Genomic DNA, 20,984 nt, shown 5'->3' on the forward strand with positions numbered 1-20,984 from the left:
AGCTAAGTATTTACCACACATTTAAAATTGAGAAGAAAATATCCCAAATGTAGGAAATCAGTTCACATGAACATATTTATGAGTAGTTAATATGGAACAGTTTGCATGGCCTGAAAACACTCCAAAATCACCTCTCCTTCCAGAAAGTAACATTTAGTACCCCACTTCGTCACTCTTTGTGACATTGGCCTAGGCAAAAGATTGATACCTGGCAGCTCCTGAGACAGGAAAATGAAAAGGAGCGCAAGTGCTCCTTGGATGAAGACAGATTTAGCTCCACAACAGGCAAGTGTTGAATAATTCACCTTCTACTGCTGTGACAGGGCAACAGGGAGCAGCCAGAGCAGCGGTAGATGCAACTCTGCCCAAGAGCAAAGTTTCTTGGCTTCCGTGTCAGTCTGTTCTGGCTCTTTTTCTTGGATTCTGGTTGAAATATCTCCTTCCTCACCAGTGGGGAACTGGCAACATGAAATGGCCCTGGCAGCGTTTAAAACAATTCCTCATCCAAATAAATAATGACTTGGTTTTTCATTAGAGTCTATTACCTTGGTACACATTCCCCTGTCCTGACATCCTGACTTACTATGTCAAGAGGTAACTTCTTGGATTGTAGACATAAGCTGCAGGTTGTAAATTTGGGGAGCAGTAATCCTGAGACACCTTGAGGACTCTATCATTGCCATCCAACGAAGGGAGATTAAAGGGAAAGGAAATACAAAAGTAGGCTTAACTTCCCCAGTGAGCAAATCATTAATGATGCTATCTGAAAATACACATTTCCTAGCTGCACAGAAACAGCTGGCCTGAATAATTGGTCTTCCTCATCATCTAGGATTGATCTTGTAATATTAAAATGCATAGAGCTTAGCAAAACCATTTCTAAGCCCTACATTAATAAAAATATTCAAATTAAACTAATTATACCTAAGATGAATACAAGCCTTAATGTACTTTCTAGTATATTTGCAGTGAATTTGAGACAGCATTAGGAAGTTTAGAACTATGGCAGGATAACAGTAGCAGTGCAATTACTGGCTATTATGAGCCTTGCAAACTTATTAGATTCTACTTATACTGGCCATTCATTAAAATAAACCAGGAACATTTCATTTCAAGCCACATTTTTTTTTCAAATATGAAACTTGTTTTTCCATTAAAATGGAAAATGCAAACATTCATTATTATTTCTCATGCCCGTTTCTTGAATTATATCACAGCCTGAGTGATGTAGCTGTATAGTCTCTGAAATTTTTTAGTTGTTGTCATCATCCCATGCTCCATTTTTTCACGCATATGAATATGTATGAAGTCAACCTTCCTTCTCAGCAGCAGAGTAGGACAACACAGAACTTTTTAAAAGTTTCTAGAAGTATCTGTCATAGGGTCTTTATTCAAAAGACAGATACTTCTAGAAGTTTAAAACAGGGCAGGAATTCATAGGCATCTGCTGTATTTTTGTGTGAGTACATGACAAAAAACGTGACATTAAGCAAAACCCACAACAGTGCACTTGTGTCAATCAAGATACACGAGGATGGAGTTTGCATCATACCATCACTGTGCACGTGAGGTCGTTTTGTTACAGTTGTGGCTTGCTGCTAGTGCCACAGAGCAGGATGGAGATAACTGGTAATCAGAGGTGTCTGCAGGGGGATGAGGGGGCAAACGTAAGTGAAACTATCTGTCCCAACATCTGATGCAAGTACACAAGGGTGAAGTTTGCATCGTAACATCACTATGTATATATCATTTTGTGGTAATCTTGGTTTGCTGCAGATATCTATGCTGGTGACTCTTTTCTTAGCCATTATTGTTATTAGATATATATAAACACACACACACACACAAATATGTCTACAGGCTCATAGACAATTGGATCTATACATGGCAACTGCAGCGAGGCTATTATGTGCCCAAAGATGGAGGACTACAGAAAGACCAATAATGGAGGAACGGATGGCGAAGGTGGCTGAGTTTGCAGAAATGGCTAAATTGACTTCATTAAGGAGGGAACTACAAATACTTTTATAAAAGACTGGAAACCCTTTATAGACTTTTTTCTGAAAATGGATAAAAATGGACTGCTGATTTCGGGATTTATTGATTAAAAAGGTTTGTTTATGGGAAGAACTATGAGATGTAATATGGGAGGGTGGAGATGGTAATTGCCATGTTTGTAATGGCTGCAAAGAAGATCGGAAGTCGCTTCTTTAGATATCTTTCTTTTTCTTGCTTTTTAGTTATCCACTTTTTCTTTTACCTTTTTATAATCTTTCTTTTTCTCTTTCTTCTATGTTTCTGTCGTTTTTTAAATCTTTGTAAAATCTTTGAATAAAAATTATTCATAAAAAAACATGTCTACAGAAAGATAAAAAGATGATAAGGGGAGTCCTTCTCTAACATCCAAGAACCAGGTGATCCTCATTCATAGAACCTTTACTCTGAGCATGTAGGAAGAGAAAAAGGCTACTGTTTCCCCTGCAAACCAAAAACAAAGCATAAAGGAACAAAGAAACCTGACTCTTGACTTCTGTATCTAGAAGAATAGGCCATAGTGGTCTAAACTGTATGATTCTCTGCAGTATGTGAGAATAAGTATTGTTCTCAAGGCCATATAGCAAGAACCGAGATTATAGAGAAATCAAACTCCTGTCACATTTTAAATTAAACTTCAGTGCTCAGGGTCTTGAAGATGCAGGTAACAAATCCTCTTAAGACAAATTGCTTTGTCCCCAAATAATAAATACATTTCAGGACAACTGAGGGTGCATTTCCCTGGGATATGGAGGACGCTATTAAAACAGGAGAGGGCTGAGCTGAATTGGCCAAGGCTGGGTTATTCTGAAGGTGATTTTATTGTAAGATCCACACTGCCAGTGTTGGCCTCTGTCTTCTCGTATCTATTGCAGCGCAAGGGCTACAGGGGTGGCAGCTTAAGGCAGCAGCATGCGGCGTAGCTCCTGGCTGGAGGTGACAGGCAGCGAGCAGGCAAAGTTTTCACAGACGTAAGCAGTGGCTTTTCCATCTTTCTTTTCCAGAGAGGAGAGGAAACCAAGCTGATGGTACAGGAATCCTGTGGTAGCCCCATCAGCAAGAATCAGCACCTGAAACAATTTTATCACAAAGCTTAGCAAGTTAAATAAGATCAGAGGCTAAGATCATGGTTATAATACAGTCTGCTCCTCCCCCAAGCACTAATGATCTGAGTAACACCGCGTAAAACCTTACAAAACTCAAGGTCAAAGTAACTGCTGATTTTTCCCTCCCATATCCCCAGGTACATGGAAAGCCTGTTGTTTTTATGGGCCACCCTACTACCCAAGATTTATTTATTTATTTATTAAATTTGTCCCCCCCCCCATCTCCCCCCAATGGGGGACTCTGGGCGGCTCACAACTCATTAAAAACAATAAATAAGTATACAATTAAAAGTCTATATACACAGTTACAAAAGATGCAGGAAAAAGTCCAGGAGGCTGATGGTTCAGGGCAGCAACACCCTGATTAGATTAGATTAGATTAGATTAGATTAGATTAGATTAGATTAGATTAGATTAGATTAGATTGGCCCTGACCCTGCTGGCCTTCCAGCAAACGCTCAAGACCTGGTTGTTCTCCCAGGTGTTTTCCCTGTTCCTATCTTTTTCCTGGCACCTCTGTAATGACACATCTCTCTCATCACTCACTATACTCATCATACTATCAGTTAACTGAGGTTGCCTTCAGGTTATATAGCATTACTGAAGCAATGTTTCCCCCTAATAAAATAGAAAAATTAAAGGAACTTCATTTAATAATAGCAATACATTATCCAATAATTTTCCTTTTATATTTATTCTAAAGTAAATCCAATTTAAAGGGGGGAAAGCTCATCTACAACTTTAGTTAGAAGCTTCCTTTTGCAACTTCTAATAGTACCCTATTCATGACATCAACTGTAGCTTCCTATTCAGAGAAAGATGGTTTCTCCTCACTGTTCCTTTTAATTGCAGTATAGACCTATTTCATAATTAAAAAGGAAAGTACATCAGTAATTTAAGCCCATCATTCTCTGCAGAAAACAGCAATTGACAATGAGACACTTAATTAGTATGCGTGTGTATATGCTCAAAAGAAAGATATTAACAATAGAAACTAGAAGGAGAAAGCTTCTAATCAAAGACTTAGCACTTCTAAAAAGACTCAGTAATGCTTTAGCTGCATGCTTAAACCTGGTATTGTGAGTGAATTTTACATTGAAAAATATACCACAAATACATTCCTCAAAAAGTTAGGAAGAGACCGTAAAAAATAATGAAGGCAATGGGTTGGCAACAACATATGGAGTCTCCAAAAAAAGAGCAATATTTTAAAACTAAATAACTTGTGATAGGATTGTTTGGGATAGAGGAATCTGTCTCACTATGCAGGCATTTCAGCTAGCTCCAGATCCCTTCCAGTCATAAGATTCAGACAATGTACAAAGAGAGTTTTTGGAACAATCAGCAACTTCTTCCTCTGTTCTGTTTTCCTTGCAAGGGAACATGCATTGCAAGCAATACAATGGTCTCTATCAGCATTCTAGACAGACTGAGGTAAGGTGTAACATCTTGATTTTAATAAGATACAATGTATGTCAGCTGTCTCCCATCTCAGGTGTTCGGGAACTCTAATGCGGTCAAACTGAATTGATAAACTTGAACCATATAACAAAGCTGGGGGATAGGTTTTGACTCAAATTAACCAACTATAAATAACAGCCTCTGAAACAATCAGATCGCCCAGCTCTCTACACAAGCCTGTAGTATTCTCCTGGTTCAACACTGACTAAGGAGATATGTCACCATGACTTATTCAAGTCAGTTTCTCTTTTCACAGCTCCTGACACTTGTGATCTGGGGCTCTGAGCTGTGCTGCAGTTTGGTGAAGGGAGTTTGTGTCCCTGCTCCTACTTCCCTGCTGCCCTCTCCGCTTCTAATCCATCTGTGCCACAACTAATCTGTAATCAACATAACCATGCTGTTGCCACCCCCACTTGCCCAGCAGTCTTCAAAAACATCCCTCTAATTGAACTCAAACTGCATTAATCACTTTTGCAGCATGCCAACTTCCTGTACATAGGATCTGAAGTCTGAGCTAGTGGCCTATCCCTGTGCTGCTCCCCTGAATATTAAATTGCTGCAAGATTATGTGAGGAGCTGAATATTAAGCTAACAGCAAACAATAAATACTAATCTTATGGGAGCTTTTCTATGTCCAAAGGATGAGGCTGACATAAACAACAGACTAAAAAATAGGTCTTCATAGGAACGCCCTCCTGAGGGAATGGCCTGGCCAACAGACTTCTTCCACATGAAGCCATTCCCATAGGAAAGTTCCTTCCTTCCATTCATAATAAAAAGAAGTGAGCTGTACATGACAAGCATGGTTTCCAACTAAAGGAATCAACTATATAATGTGTTAGGCCTTTCTCACTAATGTTAACATTAGTGGGTAGCACGGCAGCATTCCCTGATAGCATGAGGGAATTGTTATGAAGGACAGAAGCTCTCTATTACAGAATAGAAGAGAAACAAAACATCAGAAATACTTGCATGGCTTTTCTCAGCCTGTTCTTTGGCATATCTAGCACTTCCCACAAGAATATTCACATTATTTCAAAAAGGCCTTTGTCTCCCATCATATTGCTTTTATTTCAGAAGCCTATCAGAAAAGGCAAGAATATCAATAATTATTAATGAAGATGGTTTACAGCCAATTAGATACCATTTATGTCCCTATAAAGCTGGGATGTCTATTAATCCTGGTTTTCTGTAAATAAACACTGTGCTGATGGAGACAGGCTTCTTTCTTCTGCTTTGCTCATCCCTTCAAGAAACAGGTAAAAACCAATATTGATGCATTTGCTTATTTTGACATTTAAATTCAGGGCCTGGTTTTCTGTCTCAAAGATGGTCTCTCATTTCTACAACAATTCAACCTCTTTCCTAGTTAATCTGCCAAAATGAAGCTATACAGAGAAAACAAAGCTTGACAAATTCAACACATTATTAATGCCCAGGAAGATGTTTTTATTTAGAATAAGTCAGAAATAACAGCCTCTTAATAACTAAATAGTTTTACTATGTAAACAAGTCAACCACATTTTCCTGTTTTAACTCCACGTATGGGAGATCAGAATTGCCAATGTTGCCTTCAAACTCACAACTTCATAAGGTTATCTTCTGCCCTGAATATTATTCATTCCCATAGACAAGTCATTTTTTGTAAGTCTCAGGAAATAGGTTTCCTATCCTAATTCAGTTCATCTTCAGGAGAAGATATGACACAGAACAGATGATTCTTCATTCTGAAGTTGACAAGATAACATTCTGCAGAATATTTGAATCTTGTTTCCCACCAGCAGTCTTTGGGGTAAGATACCAGCTCAACTTTATCTGAACACATAGGCAAGTATTTTACTGATCCATATAAGGCATTAGGGCAACTAGGGAAGTCGCCCCTACAAGAGGGTCAAGGCATACTCTGTTAGATGTGTGACACTACCCACATGATTTTGGAAAATTGTTCTTTTGCACTAGAGGAATCAACATTGCAAGCTGACCCTTCTTCCTGCTGATGTGAAGGGCATTCCCCAAAGTTCTTTATTCTCTTTGAACAGGAGATCTATGATAATAAAATTCTGGTTAATACCACAGTGTCCAGTGAGTTCCACAGCCCCTGTACCAATCCAATATCAGATCTTATGTTTTGCCTTTCAGACAAAAACTGGTCAGCTCTTGGGAATTCTAACTCCTCCTGCTTGTCCACTGTTATTATACTTGGCTTTTTAATGGCTTTTTCTTAAGTATGTTACCTACATTCCCAGCCTGCTCAAAACCTGCACCCTTCTCCATAGGGACATTTAAATTGTAAATGCCTTTATGTTTTCCTCCTTCCTTCTTTCCCACTCATCTTGTTGGTTTAATTATACATGCACTGTAATTGAACTATACCTGACTGCTTCTCTAAATGTTATTTCTGTTATGCAGACCTTAACCTCAGGGCGTGTTAGACTCCATTCTGACAAGGGCCTCCTTTTTTCCATTTTCTCTCATTTAGCACATCTATGAAAAATGCCCCTCATCGTTCCCTCCACAGTTCAAACTGGGGCCTCCGGAATGTTTTCTTGTCCAGTTCAAAGTTGCAGTAGCTCCTGCTACAGAGTCATGAGGTCACCCCTAGCATGCCTGAGAAATGAATGACTGCAGCACTAATTAATTTTTGCAATACAGAAATTATTATTAGCTCTCCTGGGTCCTGGAAGCTAATGGAAAGAGCACTGGCATGAAACTTGGCAAGACTGAGTATCATCTACCTTTTGATCAAGGTGTAAAGCAGAACTAGCTTTGTTGAAATAAAAAATGATGGAAAATGCACCAAGCATCTTTGCTATTAAAATACAAAGGCTTCCCTCCTACACTGACTAGTTTATACAAGGGATAAACATTTTATTTCTTCATATTTATTGGCTGCCCAACTCCAGTGGACTCTAGGCGGTGTACAAAACTAGAGAAAGCATATTAGATCACAAAAGCAAAGGTGACACCTTAGTACAGTCTTCTCCAACCAGGTTCATTCCACATATTTGGGCTTCAACTATATGAATTGAAATTCAACCACAGTTGGAGGAGAAAGACTACTGCACTGTGTGCATGAGAGACAGAATGCATGTGCACTCTCATGCACATACACACACACATTTTTTTTTAAATAATGCAACCAACTAAAAACTAAAAAAATAAACTCAGTAAGCTAAAAAAAAAGCAACTATCAAACTCAGAAATGTGTTTGTGAGAGATGTGTTTGCATTATTTTTCACATCAAATAGCATGGAAAGAAGCTGACAAGTCATTTCTGAAACACTAAAAAGCTCACTAAGATACAGGAAAGTAAGGGAAAGCAGCAAACACACATACATAATTCCAAATAAAATCAATATAGTCATCATAGCTAAGCTACTTATTACCTGTTTGAATAAATGCGTCTTCACCACCCTACGTCATATATATCAACATGTTTTCTATTTACCCCCAGTATCTACTGTACATGTAATTTGTTGCACTTTTTCAGTACTGTAAGGTAAAAAATCACAACCATATTTGCCCATTCAACAACATACTTTGGATTTTTCTGAATTTTTACTTTGGTTCTGGGCCAGAATGGGGTGTGTTGCCATCTCTCCTCTTCCTCAGTGAGATGTCCCAAATATTCCCTTGATAAGCGTGGCTGCTTGTGTCTTTTCTCTGTAGACTTCCTACCCTCACTGTTTGCTTCCTTCTCATTTCTCCCTCACCCCACTGACAATCCAGCCCCTGATGCTATCCATGTCCTCTGTTCCTTCCGGTGGAAGACAAATCCCCACAATTTCACTTCCAAAAACTCCAAGCCTCCTGATGCAGCCCACCTATTTTCCCAGGAAATACTAAGAATCTTCCTACTGGCCACTTTCTCTGCCAGGCAATCAACTTAAATCATTCAGGCCTTCTTCAGGACAGACAGAAGCCCTCCTCACTACCTACATAGGATGTATTTTGTTTCTTACTTTTTTCCCTGCCATTCTTTTTTGTTGGCCTTATCTGGAATTCTGGGAGTGATTAATTACCAATTCATGTCCAATCTGAAATTCATTAATTTGGTGTTTTTTTGCAGCCTCCCTAAGGTCTTCTTGGTCAGGCAGGATAAAGGAAAACTAGAAGATTAGCGCTCAGTGGACAGAAGAGATAATGAAATCCTTTATAATTATCCTTTGGTCATTAATAGGGTGGGGAATAATAAACCAGAAAGCAAGCTCTCCATCCCCAAATCATGCACTGTCTTTCCACACTGCTCTTTGATTCTCTGCCAGAACAGAGTGATATGCCACCTTCCTGTTTGCCTTGGGGAGATACTATAAGTTGACAGGGGAAGGGACATATTATGCTTAAATTAGAACAATGTTGGATTTTTCTCTATTTTTGATATTTGCCTTTGAAGATGCACACACAGTGCAGCTAACCTCTATCCAGAATATCCAGATTGTTCAACATCTTTTTCTTTCCTTCACTATTGCTTCCCGTCACTGCTATTTTCTTTATTTGGCCTCATCTACTGACACACTGATATTTCATCCAACTGCCTTTGTGTTGAGCGATTCTGTTCTTGAGCATCCAGAGGATCATCATGTCAGAGTACTGTGATATTTACTGATGGGCCACCATAGCAGTCAACAGGATTAAAGCACACTGAGGGCAAATGAGACCGTGATGGAAAAGGAAAATGACACTGATAAGAACAGTGAAGGAATAATACAAATCTATTTTGCAAGATTGTTCAACCGAGGATCTATATTCTAAAAAAAAGAAGGCATGCAGTTGCATTTCAAGGCTAAGCTGTAGGCACCTGCTGGAGAGGAGGTACAAGCTGAGAGGCACAGAGAAACACAGGAGCACGGAAAATTTGGGAGATTTGTTACCACATCGGTAGTTGCACATAGAGTCAGAGAACTCTACAGTATTCCTAAAAACTAATGATCTGTGGTCCTTGGGATCCATTTCTAATCAAATGGATAACTTTTAAAGCTGCCATACCATCCCTTCTGGGTCAGCAAAGCCTGCCCCTATCTATATAGTGAAGAAAACTTTTAAAAGAATCACTCATCCCACTCATCCCTCCATTTTTTAAAAGTAGTTTTCAGAACAATGAGGACATATCAAATCAGCTGGTCAGAAGGGAGTTCTAACACACCATGAAAATCAGTAATAATGATGGTTGATATGGCTATTTTATACAGATAGTCCTCAACTTATGACCACAATTGAGACTGAAACTTCTATTGCTAAGTGATGCAATCATTAAGTGAATTGCGCCCAATTTTATGACCGTTTTTGCTATGGTCATTAAGTGAATCTGGCTTCCCACATTGACTTTGCTTGTTGGAAACCCCCTGGGAAGGTTTCAAATGGTGATCGTGTGACCCCAGGACAAGCAACTGTCGTAAATACATGCTAGTTGTCAAGTGCCTGAATTTTGATCACATGATCGTTGGGATGCTGCAACAGCTGTGTGAGGATTGGTTGTAAGTCACTTTTTTCCAGCAGCGTTATGACTTCAAACAGTCCTTAAACAAATGGTAGTAAGTCGAGGATTACATGTAGTATGTAGGCACTCAAATTATTGTTGTCATTGTTATTATTTTGATATCTGAGCTTTTTTTTAATGGATTCTGTATTATTTTGCATTTCTGAGAATCACCAGTAAACATCAACTTTAAGTCCTGAACATTTTGTCCAGGAAATATCCAAAACATGGCTGTCCATGCTCTCCACAATAACATTAGCTGTACCCCCTCCCTGGTAAGTACTTCTGCTGATTCCATGAAGGACACTTCAAATCTTCAGTAACTTGAAAGTTTGACCACTGCTTCTTCAATTACAAATCAGGGCCTACTTGTATGAGGGAAGGAAGAATGAAAAAAAACTAACAGCCAATCCCTCCCTCTGGTCCCAGTTTGCAGTGGAAAAGCAGCAGCTTGAGGAGATTTTGTCTCAGTACAAAAAACTGTCCTCCAGTCTTAGACCCTTTTGCCACTGCTGAGTTGAAATGCTAACTGTTTTTAAGTGGGCAGAAAACTATACCAACATTAATTTGCTGCCCCAGTGCTGATCCCAATCCTGTCTCTATTCACTGCAGACACCTGATTTCCTTCCAGAGTAACAAGTGACAAACCTTAAGAGGTTTTATACACCTTGAGGCATGGGAACAAGAAGGAAAATACCAATTTAGCTACAGCTGAGGGCAATTTAAGGTTGTCTTACTCATGGCCTGGGAATGAGATAAAAGCAACATTGTAGAGACACAGCAGAAAAAAAAAAAAGAGGTTGCCAAGGTATGTTTGTGCTGTGGGTAGGTGCAAGTTAGAACATGGCCATAGTATCTCTTTAAGCATGTTTATCTGAAGTAAAGCTGATTTCTTGTGTTACTGTTTTCTTTCCACTTCAAGGATATTGTTACTATGTTCTTCCAGGAGAAATTAATTACTGATGACCAAATTCATTATATTCACCCCAGCAGATTTAGCTACCAGCACTTTGCTGCTGTGGAGTAAAGAGAGATTTCAAGTGAGACAATAGTACATTATTTTAAAATCCTGTTATTTGGCTTGTCTGAGCAGCAATCTCATCTCCAGAATAAAATGAGTTAAAGCTATGTAATCACCTAAGGAAGGAGGATCAATTAATAAGAAAGAGAAGTTGCAAAGAAAATTAAGAGATGCCTTTTGCAAAAGGCCATGGAGCAATTTAGGAGGATAGTTCTTCACAGACTAGTTAACAAATACTGCCCTTTCCATCTTGTTTCATGTGAATTCCTAGCCTCAGGCTAAGACTTCCATTTGATTTCTCCACAGACATAATACTACTACTGGTTATGCTTAGACAGAATATGTGTAGCCCACAGTAGATATAGATAAGCTTCAACAGATCCCACACACCAATGCACAAATTCTTACTTTGTTCCAATCCCCTCCCCTTCTGTTAAGATTTAGCATTATTACTGTTTTTTGTTATATTTACAGTATCTTGACCTATAATTTTAATTTGAGGATATCAAAACACTGTTAGGAGGGACCACTGTATGTGCCATGGATACAACTATAGCCAGTGATAGAGTCTAGTCTTTCCTTATCTTTCTACAAATATTATATGAAAGCTTGATGGGCAATGGAATCCATACTTATGGACTCATGTGGTGAAGACCATGGTGTACGGAAGATTGTGATTTGGAATATAAAAGGATAAATGGCAAAGATCATGAATTAATGAATGAAATAAATAAAATAGATATCTTTGTGTCTATGGAGCTAAAAGAAAGGGGAAGGAGGTAGTAGTTCTGAATGCAGATAGTCTGATCTTATGGGCTGGAGTAGAAGAATGCATTCAAGAAAGTGAAGATGTAGGTTTAACCATAAAAGGCCTAGTATGTAAGTATGAAATATGTATCATCTGGAGTGTTGTGAATATCTATGAAAATGAAAATCCATAGGTTGGAAACAGGTGCGATACACCCCAGGTTATTGGGGATAATGAAAAAAACAAGAATGAGTGTGGGGAAAAAACTGCAATATTTTGAATGAATCTGAGGGAAAAAAACATTTTGTTATGTGACATAAATGGATGGGTGAGAATGAGACGCGAGAGTATACCAAAAGTGATTGCCCATTCAGAAATCCAAGAAAAAATGAAATGATCACTGTTAGGTATCTACTTAGAAAAGCTCTGTTTTTATTACATGATTTAAGCTTAACATTATTCATGCATATGCTGGACAAAAGACAGAATCCAAAAGGATGATTGCTTTGATTGTTTATGGTGAAAAAAGGAGAGAAACAGTGAAAGATAGGATAATTAGAGATTCTGAATGTGGGACAGATCATTTTTAGTAGTGTCAAAAATGGATCTTGGGGGAAATTTGTCATGGAATAAAAGGGAAGAAGTGAAATAATCTAGAGTGAATGTAGAATGATTCCAAGAAGAGAAAGTGCAAGTTGTTTATGAGAAAGTATTAAAAGATAAAATCATCTCATAGCAGAATGTATGAAAAGTAGACATAAGGAAAGATAACGCTGAATCTGCTTGGAAACAAGTGGAGAAGTTACATTGCAAAATATAACAAAAGTGCACAGAATTATGCAATGGAGAATATGAAAAAGACACTTGGAATGATTAAAAAAGAGTGGATGAGAAAAAAATGCCAACAAGAGCATGACTGTTACAAAAAAAATAAGAGAGAGATGTATATAATATGTATTTAGAGAAAAGGATAGGTGAAAGAATGCAGTCAAACAGAGGAAGGAACAAATAAGAGTAAAAGAGGCAGAGAAAATGCAGAGCAATTTTGATGGAAATAAATTTTTAAAAATGCTGTGGAAGTGGATGAAGAGGGCTGAATCAGGAGCTCCCAGGAAAGAGAACAGAATTAGAAATATAAATGATGAAACTATTTAGGATGAAACGCAAATGAAGGATTGCTAAAGAAGTATTTTAGAAATCCATATGAGAATGATAGTGATATGTCAAAGAGCAGAACTGAAATGAATGTTGTAAATGTGAGTGTGCCAGAAGAACTGAATGAAAGTTATACATCTGTGAGAATGCTGAAAACCAGTAAGCCTGAATATATAGACAGTGTAACTGGAGAAATGTTAAACTATGGGAGCATGTATCTGTAGAATGACTGTACAATTTCTTTAATCTGGGGAATTATTTCATGAAGGTGCTTAGGAAGGGGTCTGACAGAATTCTCACTGAAACAATATAAGAAGTGCCAATGAGAAGAAGTGCAGTGTTGCTTTCCTGTATGGGTTGATGCCAAGCAGGATGTGCAGACCATATTTTTGTTTTTTAGCAGGTCACTGAGAGACATATGAATGTGAGAAAGAAAGTTCATTCCATGTTTGTTGATGTAGAAAAAACTTATGACATTGTCAATAGGCTTGAATTACAGAGGGCTTTATGTGAAGGGCAAAAATTTTACTAAAGTGAAGCATGCATAAGAATTAGCAAATGATTCAACATAAGCAGCAAGTAAGGATCATATGCAACCTTGATTGTTTAATATACCTATGGATAAAAGTAGAAGGATACCTGTGGTGACATTGTAGGTGTTTTACACAGGGCTCTTAATGTGGGTGTGCTTTTATATTGAGACAATGCTGTGTGGTTGGCTAAGAACCTAGGGGATTTGCAGCAAACGACAGACTGTAGGATGCAACAAGAAATATAGATCTAAAAATTAATGTATCAAAAACCAGAGTAGTTAGGTTTCACAGGGAAAATGAAGTGAGTGACTGCAAGTTATACATAAATGGCAAATATATTCCTTGGTAGAATGTTTACTAAAAGTAGAAAAATCTTATTTTGTGCAAATGCTAGTAAAAAGTAGTGATTAGTCTGCAGTGAGGAATACATCTTTTGACAAACAAAAATGACTCTGTTTGAAAGTATGCTTCTGCTGACTATGTTATATAGGACTGAGAGCTGGATAAGATGCATGAAGGTAGGTTGAATACAATGGAAAGGGATTAGTTAAGAGCTGTATATGGTAAAACAGGAAGAGGGTGGGTCAAGAATGAGAAGCAAATGGGCCAAATTCAAAAGTGAACGACCAGTATGAAAGTATACTGAGGTGGTTTAGTCCTACAGAGAATAAAAGAAAATCAAATTGCAAACAAATATAGGAACGAAGAGTCCACAGACCGGAAGGAAGGAAAAAACCAAAAATCATAGCTGAACAGAGTTGATGAGACCCTGAAAAGGAAAGCTAAGTTTAAAGAACAAAAGGCAGTGTATGCATTGATATATGGATGTGGCAGGAGCAAGTACAGTTTGTAAGGACAGAAAGGTGTGGAGAGATACAGTGAAATTGAACCTAAACCTGGGGGAAATCTAAATGTAGCTATGCTTGCATGTGTGTGTGGAGACAGCGGGAGCCGCTTTCAAAACAGCTATGAGCGTAGGAAAAGATTTGCCTGCTTTTACAGTTCAAGTACCTCTTTCAAAGGATTTGAACAGTCCCACCTTATTACCGACATATTCCCTATGCAATCTTGCTTTTAATGCTGCACATGCTAATTGGGCAGTTCAGTAGAGATGCCAGTAACAATGGTCACCAACCTGTGAAATTCCCATGTTATTTCCCTGTTGCTAAAGGGAGGGACTGACCCTATCTTTTTGGTATCTTTTGGTAAGCCCATGGCCTGAGATTTCTTGTTAGCAGAGCTGCTACTGTTGCTGCTCCTCTGAATGACCAGCAGGTGGTGGCAACTTGTCACAAATGCATGCATGAAGCTGAAGATGGCTGGTGGAATTGTGAGTCTTTAAAAGCTCCAGGCATTCATATGGCATTCTCCCAAAGGACCTAGCATTCTCCTTCCTCTCTTTATTCATGGATAAATAGAGAAAAAGTTATAGGCTACTACCTAACCCTAGGCTCTCATTCCACATCCCCCCAAACTTCTAATCAGGCCTATGTATGTCTTTCTCCCTGTTGAGCAAAGCTTTCCATTCAAAGCTCTTTGTTGCAGTTAAGAGGAAATTGAATTAAACTCTGAGGATGGAATTTAATTTCCAGGCTGTTTGATTTGATCACACTCCCTTCTCCCTGGTTCATCTGGGGGCTTCTCCCAGAACATATAAAGGTTGTACAGAACAAAAAGCTGATACAGCTCTTGAGGAAAGACTAGGTTATTAACACTAGCACAAGGAGACTTGGCTTTTCACTGCTAATATGGCGCTTTCAACACTTGGAAAATGGGTCACTGGCTTTAAGTCTTTCTCAAAGAATTTATGAGAAAGCATGAGAAGAGGTGAAGCAGAAATACATGGGCAATGAGAAGCACAATGAGGACAGGCTCCTTCAGGAGCAGGTCTATAAGATGTCAGATACTCACTTCTTAATCCAACAGATGCTTGTAAACCAAACATTCACCAAAAGAGCACCTACTTTAGCAAATCTCTTTGGTGGTGCTGAACAGTTCTTGAAGAATTCTTACATTTTTTACCCCTCCGCACCCTCCTTTCTCTTTCTCCCCTTTCTCCCAACCTGCTCTCTGTCACACACATACACACTCACACATTGCTGCTGCTCCTGCTGATTGCTTATTCCACTCCATCTTCTCAACAACCTTTTGAGGCAGGATAACTTGAGAGATGATATGATGTGGCTCCTTTGTTTCCAGCAGCATAGCTACCTCTCCCAAGTCAAGAAACTACAACCCTTTTCCCCCATTCCCCAAATTCTATGGCATGTATCTCATTCACTTTTACCCTGAAATCTTCATAACTAATTCCTTTAAATAAGATAACCAGCAACATGGGCTTGTCTGGATCAGACAAGCCAGATCCCATCCCTGCTGCTGTTCTAAACCCTTACAAACCCCAAGTAAAGCTCCTCCTGCAAGGGCCAATCAAAAGATATGCATGGCAGCTACAATGCCTAGCCCATCCCCATCCCAAACTGAAATTTTTCAACCATTTCCCTATTGTTGAATATTTTGGGTTGCTGGAGTACAAGTATTTTCAAACAAAATGTGGAGAGAGAAGATATCTAAACACTAGTAAATCTAAGTAACAAAAAGACAGGTATGACTAGCACATTAACTTATATAAAATCAAAGAGCCTATAGCATGAAAAGCTTAAATATGATCCATTTAAATTACAACATTCATCCAGTCTCTCTCCAGAAAAACTAAATAAACAGCACAATCAAATTTTCCCTGCTGTTACCTAACACATTCATTTGTTAAGGAAACAGTACATTTCCACGTAGAATTTCTGACAGTTTTATGAACATAGATGCATGGGCAGTCCAAGGATGACAGCTGGGCAAGGTATATGATACTATAATGAGTACTTTCTCATGAAGAAAACATAGTGAAAACCCTGTGTTAAGACTTATGTGCCCAGAAAGACAATGGCTGGAAGGAGGCACAGATAAAGCAACTTCTGTACTGCCATTTCTAGATGCCCAGCCTCCACCAACTTAGATTTTGCATCCTTAACTTAGAAGAAACAGGGATAAGGGACAAGCTAAAAGGAGTTTCTGAGACCTGAAATACATTCCACAAAAGTATGAAAGATCATAAGGGGGAGGGGGGAGAAGCAAAGAGCCATAAAACAGCTAAGGAGAGACATTTTGTACTCTTGTACTCATCTCAGGCAGGGCCTGCAGAAGCATAATCAGGTATCTCAGCCAAGAAACCTAACTTGGGCCTAGTAATTTGGCTATCCTATCCATTCCTCATCTAGCATTCAACCTACTGAACCAGAATTTGGGGAGGACCTGCTAATAATAATCTACTCTGCAAAGTAATCCATCCGTATAAATAAGACTGATAATGATAAGCCATAATTAGTCAAGGTAACATAAGCAGTACTTCCTAATACTGGAACTAGGGCTCAGGCATATGTCTGCAAATCAGCCCAAGAGTTTTTAACCAGTCTCTGACTCTTGTTTTTTCTTACATATCCTGGTTCCTAGGATCTCTTGGTTCCCCAAGACTGACTTTTTGGAAATTATTCTTCAGAAATCTGCATCTTATAAAATTCTAGAGAAAGAAACTTGATCTCCAGTCCAGAACCCTGTTCAATGGAGATCTTCAACACAAGCAGCTGTAACATTTCTAATAGATGGCTATCTAACTTTCAGTTAAGAAGCAGAACCTATCATTTTCCTTTGAATAGTATCTGCTTAGATAAGTCTTCTTGGACTGCCTTTATAGATTTGGCACTGCCTTCTCAAAAATTTGGTTAACAAACCTGACTTAGCCAGGATTCTTGTGATGCTTGCTTCTTGAAGGATTTGGTACTCCTGAGAACAACTTTGATGGCCTTGATTTTATGAAGGTAATTTACTCCCCAACCCAGAAAATTCTGATCCCATGTTGCACAGGAAAACATCAAAGCCAGATTACCTAAAAAAGGGGTAACAGAGAAGCCAGTTTCTAACTTATGGATCTTACCCTGTTTGGAGTGTAAGTAGAATAGTAACCATGCAGTAACTCTCTGGTATCTTCTCCTGTTAGATCACCGCAGATAACAACCTGTTCAAAGAATAATGTTTTGAGTCTTTCCTAAAGAGCAAAACTCAGTAAGAAAACCCTCCAGCAGAAACTGTCTGACAAAATACAACAGTTTTGTGCTTAGAAGCTCTGGAGAAATATTCACTCTCCCTTGGCTGCACTGAAGAGGACATTCTCAATGTGCACACAGAGTGCTGGATTGAATTCATTGACATTTTCAACTGATGGAACCAAGCTCATGAGTTCCTTTTATTTGGAACAGTCATATTAGGCATTGCTTCTTCCTCCTGCTCTTTCATTTTAGCCTCTCTCTAAAACTTAGAAGTTAAGGACAACCTTCTAATTTTTCTAGCTTTGCTTATGGTTTATGAGATTTCTGCTCCAGCTCAACCCACTTTCTAAACTAAGGCTATTCAAAATGTTCCAGCAAATCCAAGATCTAAAATCCTGGAATTTAAGCAGTTCAAAAGAGAAATAGGAATGCTGTAGGTGAGTTCTGCCAAGAAATGACCTTGGCTCTAGACTGGCAATGATAAAAGAGAACATCAAACACAGATGTAGCAATTCATAACCATAAAGAAAGGGACAAACAAGTAAAAATGAAATCAACAACCAAACGCATAGCTGTAAAGAAACTGAGGTGCAAACTATTTACTCAAGTTCTTCTAACACAATGCAAAAAGAACTTGAAATCATGTGCAGATTAGCCTTGTTTTACACTGCACCAGTTAATGAAGGCTCCGGACAAGAGCCAAAACAACCCATGTGGAGATTGCCTAAGGACAGGGATAACTCACTATTGGGGAATTCTGGGAGTTGTAGTCCACACGTCTGAAAGCTGCCAGGATGGAGAAACGCTGCTCTAGAAACAAGTGCAAACCTTTAATACAGTGATCCTACTTGTGAAAATCTCAAATCTTCCCTCTAGTTCTGTTTTGACATCCCAGACATTTCATACACAGTGCTAATAGTTCTCTCTCTCTAAATTAGCCTTCCCCAACTTGGTGCCATTCAGATTTGTTTTACTACAACTCCTAGAATCAATAGCTAATAACCCCTGGGAATGCAGGTATTATCTCTCAACTCATCTGGAAAGAAGTATGGTTGGAGAACCCTGCTCTAAATGCTATATATTACATTTGTCCTGCCCAGCACAATACCTGTTTGAGTGTCAGATGAAAAGCTGCAGTGGCTCGGGCCATCTCGGGGAGGACAACGGGAATCTTCACAAGCCTCTCTGAGAAGACAGTTAGGATCTGCCTAGCTTTCTTCACCCACTCTTCATGGTTAGTATAGCTTGCTGCCCGGAGCAGATTAGAAACTGCAACAGAGTTGGGGCTGGGTTCTGCACCATCTTGATCTACAACAATAGTCAGTTAATCAGCTATTTTTTGAGCACAGAAAATACTTTTTAGTTAAAGGGCTTTTATTAAGGCTCTGACAACTTCTGCACCTTAAAGCAGAAGCATGAGGGGGGAGAGGGGGGCAAGTGGAAGCAAATGACAAATTAGCATTGTGCAAATGACAAATTAGCATGGTGCCATCACAATGCAGGCACTGTCCCTTTTGTATGGGCATTGTGACTTTTATTTATTTTATTTATTTATATATCACATTTATATAGCTGCCCACCTCATACAAAGCGACTCTTCACATATATGCCTGCGGATACAAGGGGAGTGGAGCTTGCATTCCACTTTCATGCTATTCATCAGGTTCTTCAATGTCTCTGCCTTAAGGGGTGCAATTCCTTTTAATCTTTAATCCTTTTAATCCCATTAAAATCCAAATTCCAAGAAATATGAATAGGAGAGAATTTTTATATAATTGTCAGATAATTGCTTCTGGGCCTTAGCATTCAAACTGCATGCTCTCCCATGTCTGACTGTGTCAGTCAACTGCTCTCAGGGAACCCACCCAATCCCTATGGAACACCAGGTATCTAGGATAATAGCCAAAGAGCCTTTAAGTTATACGATATTCTACATATGAACTGACTCTCTGCCAACCAGACTGTTCTGCTTAATACCAACAAATAACAGCCAATGCTACTGAGAACATGTTAATATAACATAAAATCAAAGTGCAATAAATGTATACACTATAACAAGCATGCTGAAGAAATACATTTTTCTACTTCCTCAGACTATGTACCAAGAGAGATGCTTGCCTTATTCATATCTGCACACCCCATTAATGTTCCACACTTGAAATCCCACCACTTGCACTTGTCAGGGTTAAAAACTGGAGCATAAGCTGGGTCTACTGATTAATCAGATTCTCCCCTTAAGCAGATACCATGCATTAATCTCTGCAGATGGCCATGTAGTGATAACAAGCACAGAAACTATCTGTTGGCATTTTCATATCAGAATGAACCTGATCTACCATATTCATGTACACTTTGTTACAAAGACCAAGACATTGCTAGACTACCACAGTGCTGATTGGAAAAGGAATGCTGACTATCATTCTACCTCAATCTGGACTCTCCCAATGGACAGGACACCTCCATCATCTCTAGCATACCAAAGGCAATGCTGGAGAATTCTGAGGGCTGCAGGTCCACACTGGGAGGGTACCAGGTTGCAAGGGCATCCAGCAGGGTTCACCCATATTCATAAGCATCCATCACAATGTCATACAACTAAAAAAAATTATATTATGCTTATATACAATGTTCTTTGTCAACTGCAGCTTAACTTGTTTCAGTTAGCTTAAAAAGATATCCATCCATCCATCCATCCATCCATTCATCCATCCATCCATCCACCCATCCTGCATATTTGCCTTCCAGCTTTAAGCTAGCAAAAGGCTGGAAGGGTGGCAAACAGAGAGGAGCATTCTTCTACCATTGGGGGACATAAGAAAAGACATCATGGGGGGGGGGAGGTTTTGATGAATTGAATGTTCTAACTAACCAGAGAATTAAATTTTCACACAAATTAGGACTCTCAAACATATTTAACAGAATATGGGATTAAACAGTAAGAAACTCATTACATTTTTTTTAACTTTTGGCAGTTAAATTTGTAATTGCTCAGCATTGGAAATATTTGGCTAATGTATCAATTGAAAAATGGTATAGTAAAATTTGGTCAGTAGCTCTACTTGAAAAAATATCAGATAAAGTTCATATGTTGAAGAAATAGGAGGGTGAACCACCATTCTACAGGATCTGGAGATACTATATTTGTTTTATAAGTGTTCTATGAACTCACAGAATATGCGGAAATGATCTCTAACAAGACTAGGAAAAAATGCTATACTGATAAGTGCCAATCAAGATATATTGTTGTTCTTATTCAGTTAATTAAACAAATTAAAAATTCCAGCTTAACTGAAGAGCAAAACTTGCAGCTCACAATCTAATCGAGTAGTTTGAAAAAAGAAAGTTATAAGCAAACA

General features: G+C 38.7%; 1 protein-coding gene across 2 annotated transcripts in view; it reads right to left on the bottom strand.

Moving 5' to 3' along the window:
- Positions 1-946: 946 nt before the first annotated feature.
- The window catches only part of SPATA20 (spermatogenesis associated 20), a 46,337-nt gene continuing 26,299 nt past the window's right edge, over positions 947-20,984 (bottom strand). Inside the window, exons 14-16 of one of the 2 annotated variants that reach the window (XM_007422166.4) lie at positions 18,737-18,936; positions 17,517-17,597; positions 947-3,104 (exon numbers count right to left, since the gene is read on the bottom strand). In XM_007422166.4, coding sequence (XP_007422228.1) covers positions 2,934-3,104; positions 17,517-17,597; positions 18,737-18,936 — 452 coding nt within the window. In that variant the 3' untranslated portion in view covers positions 947-2,933. The remainder of the gene's footprint in view (positions 3,105-17,516; positions 17,598-18,736; positions 18,937-20,984) is intronic. The other variant, XM_088133280.1, reaches the window with a different exon arrangement.

The sequence above is a fragment of the Python bivittatus genome, unplaced genomic scaffold (assembly GCF_059951505.1).
Source record: "Python bivittatus isolate LINGU-HERP-01145 unplaced genomic scaffold, Pbiv_v1 ctg000080_np1212, whole genome shotgun sequence".
Taxonomy (NCBI): domain Eukaryota; kingdom Metazoa; phylum Chordata; class Lepidosauria; order Squamata; family Pythonidae; genus Python; species Python bivittatus.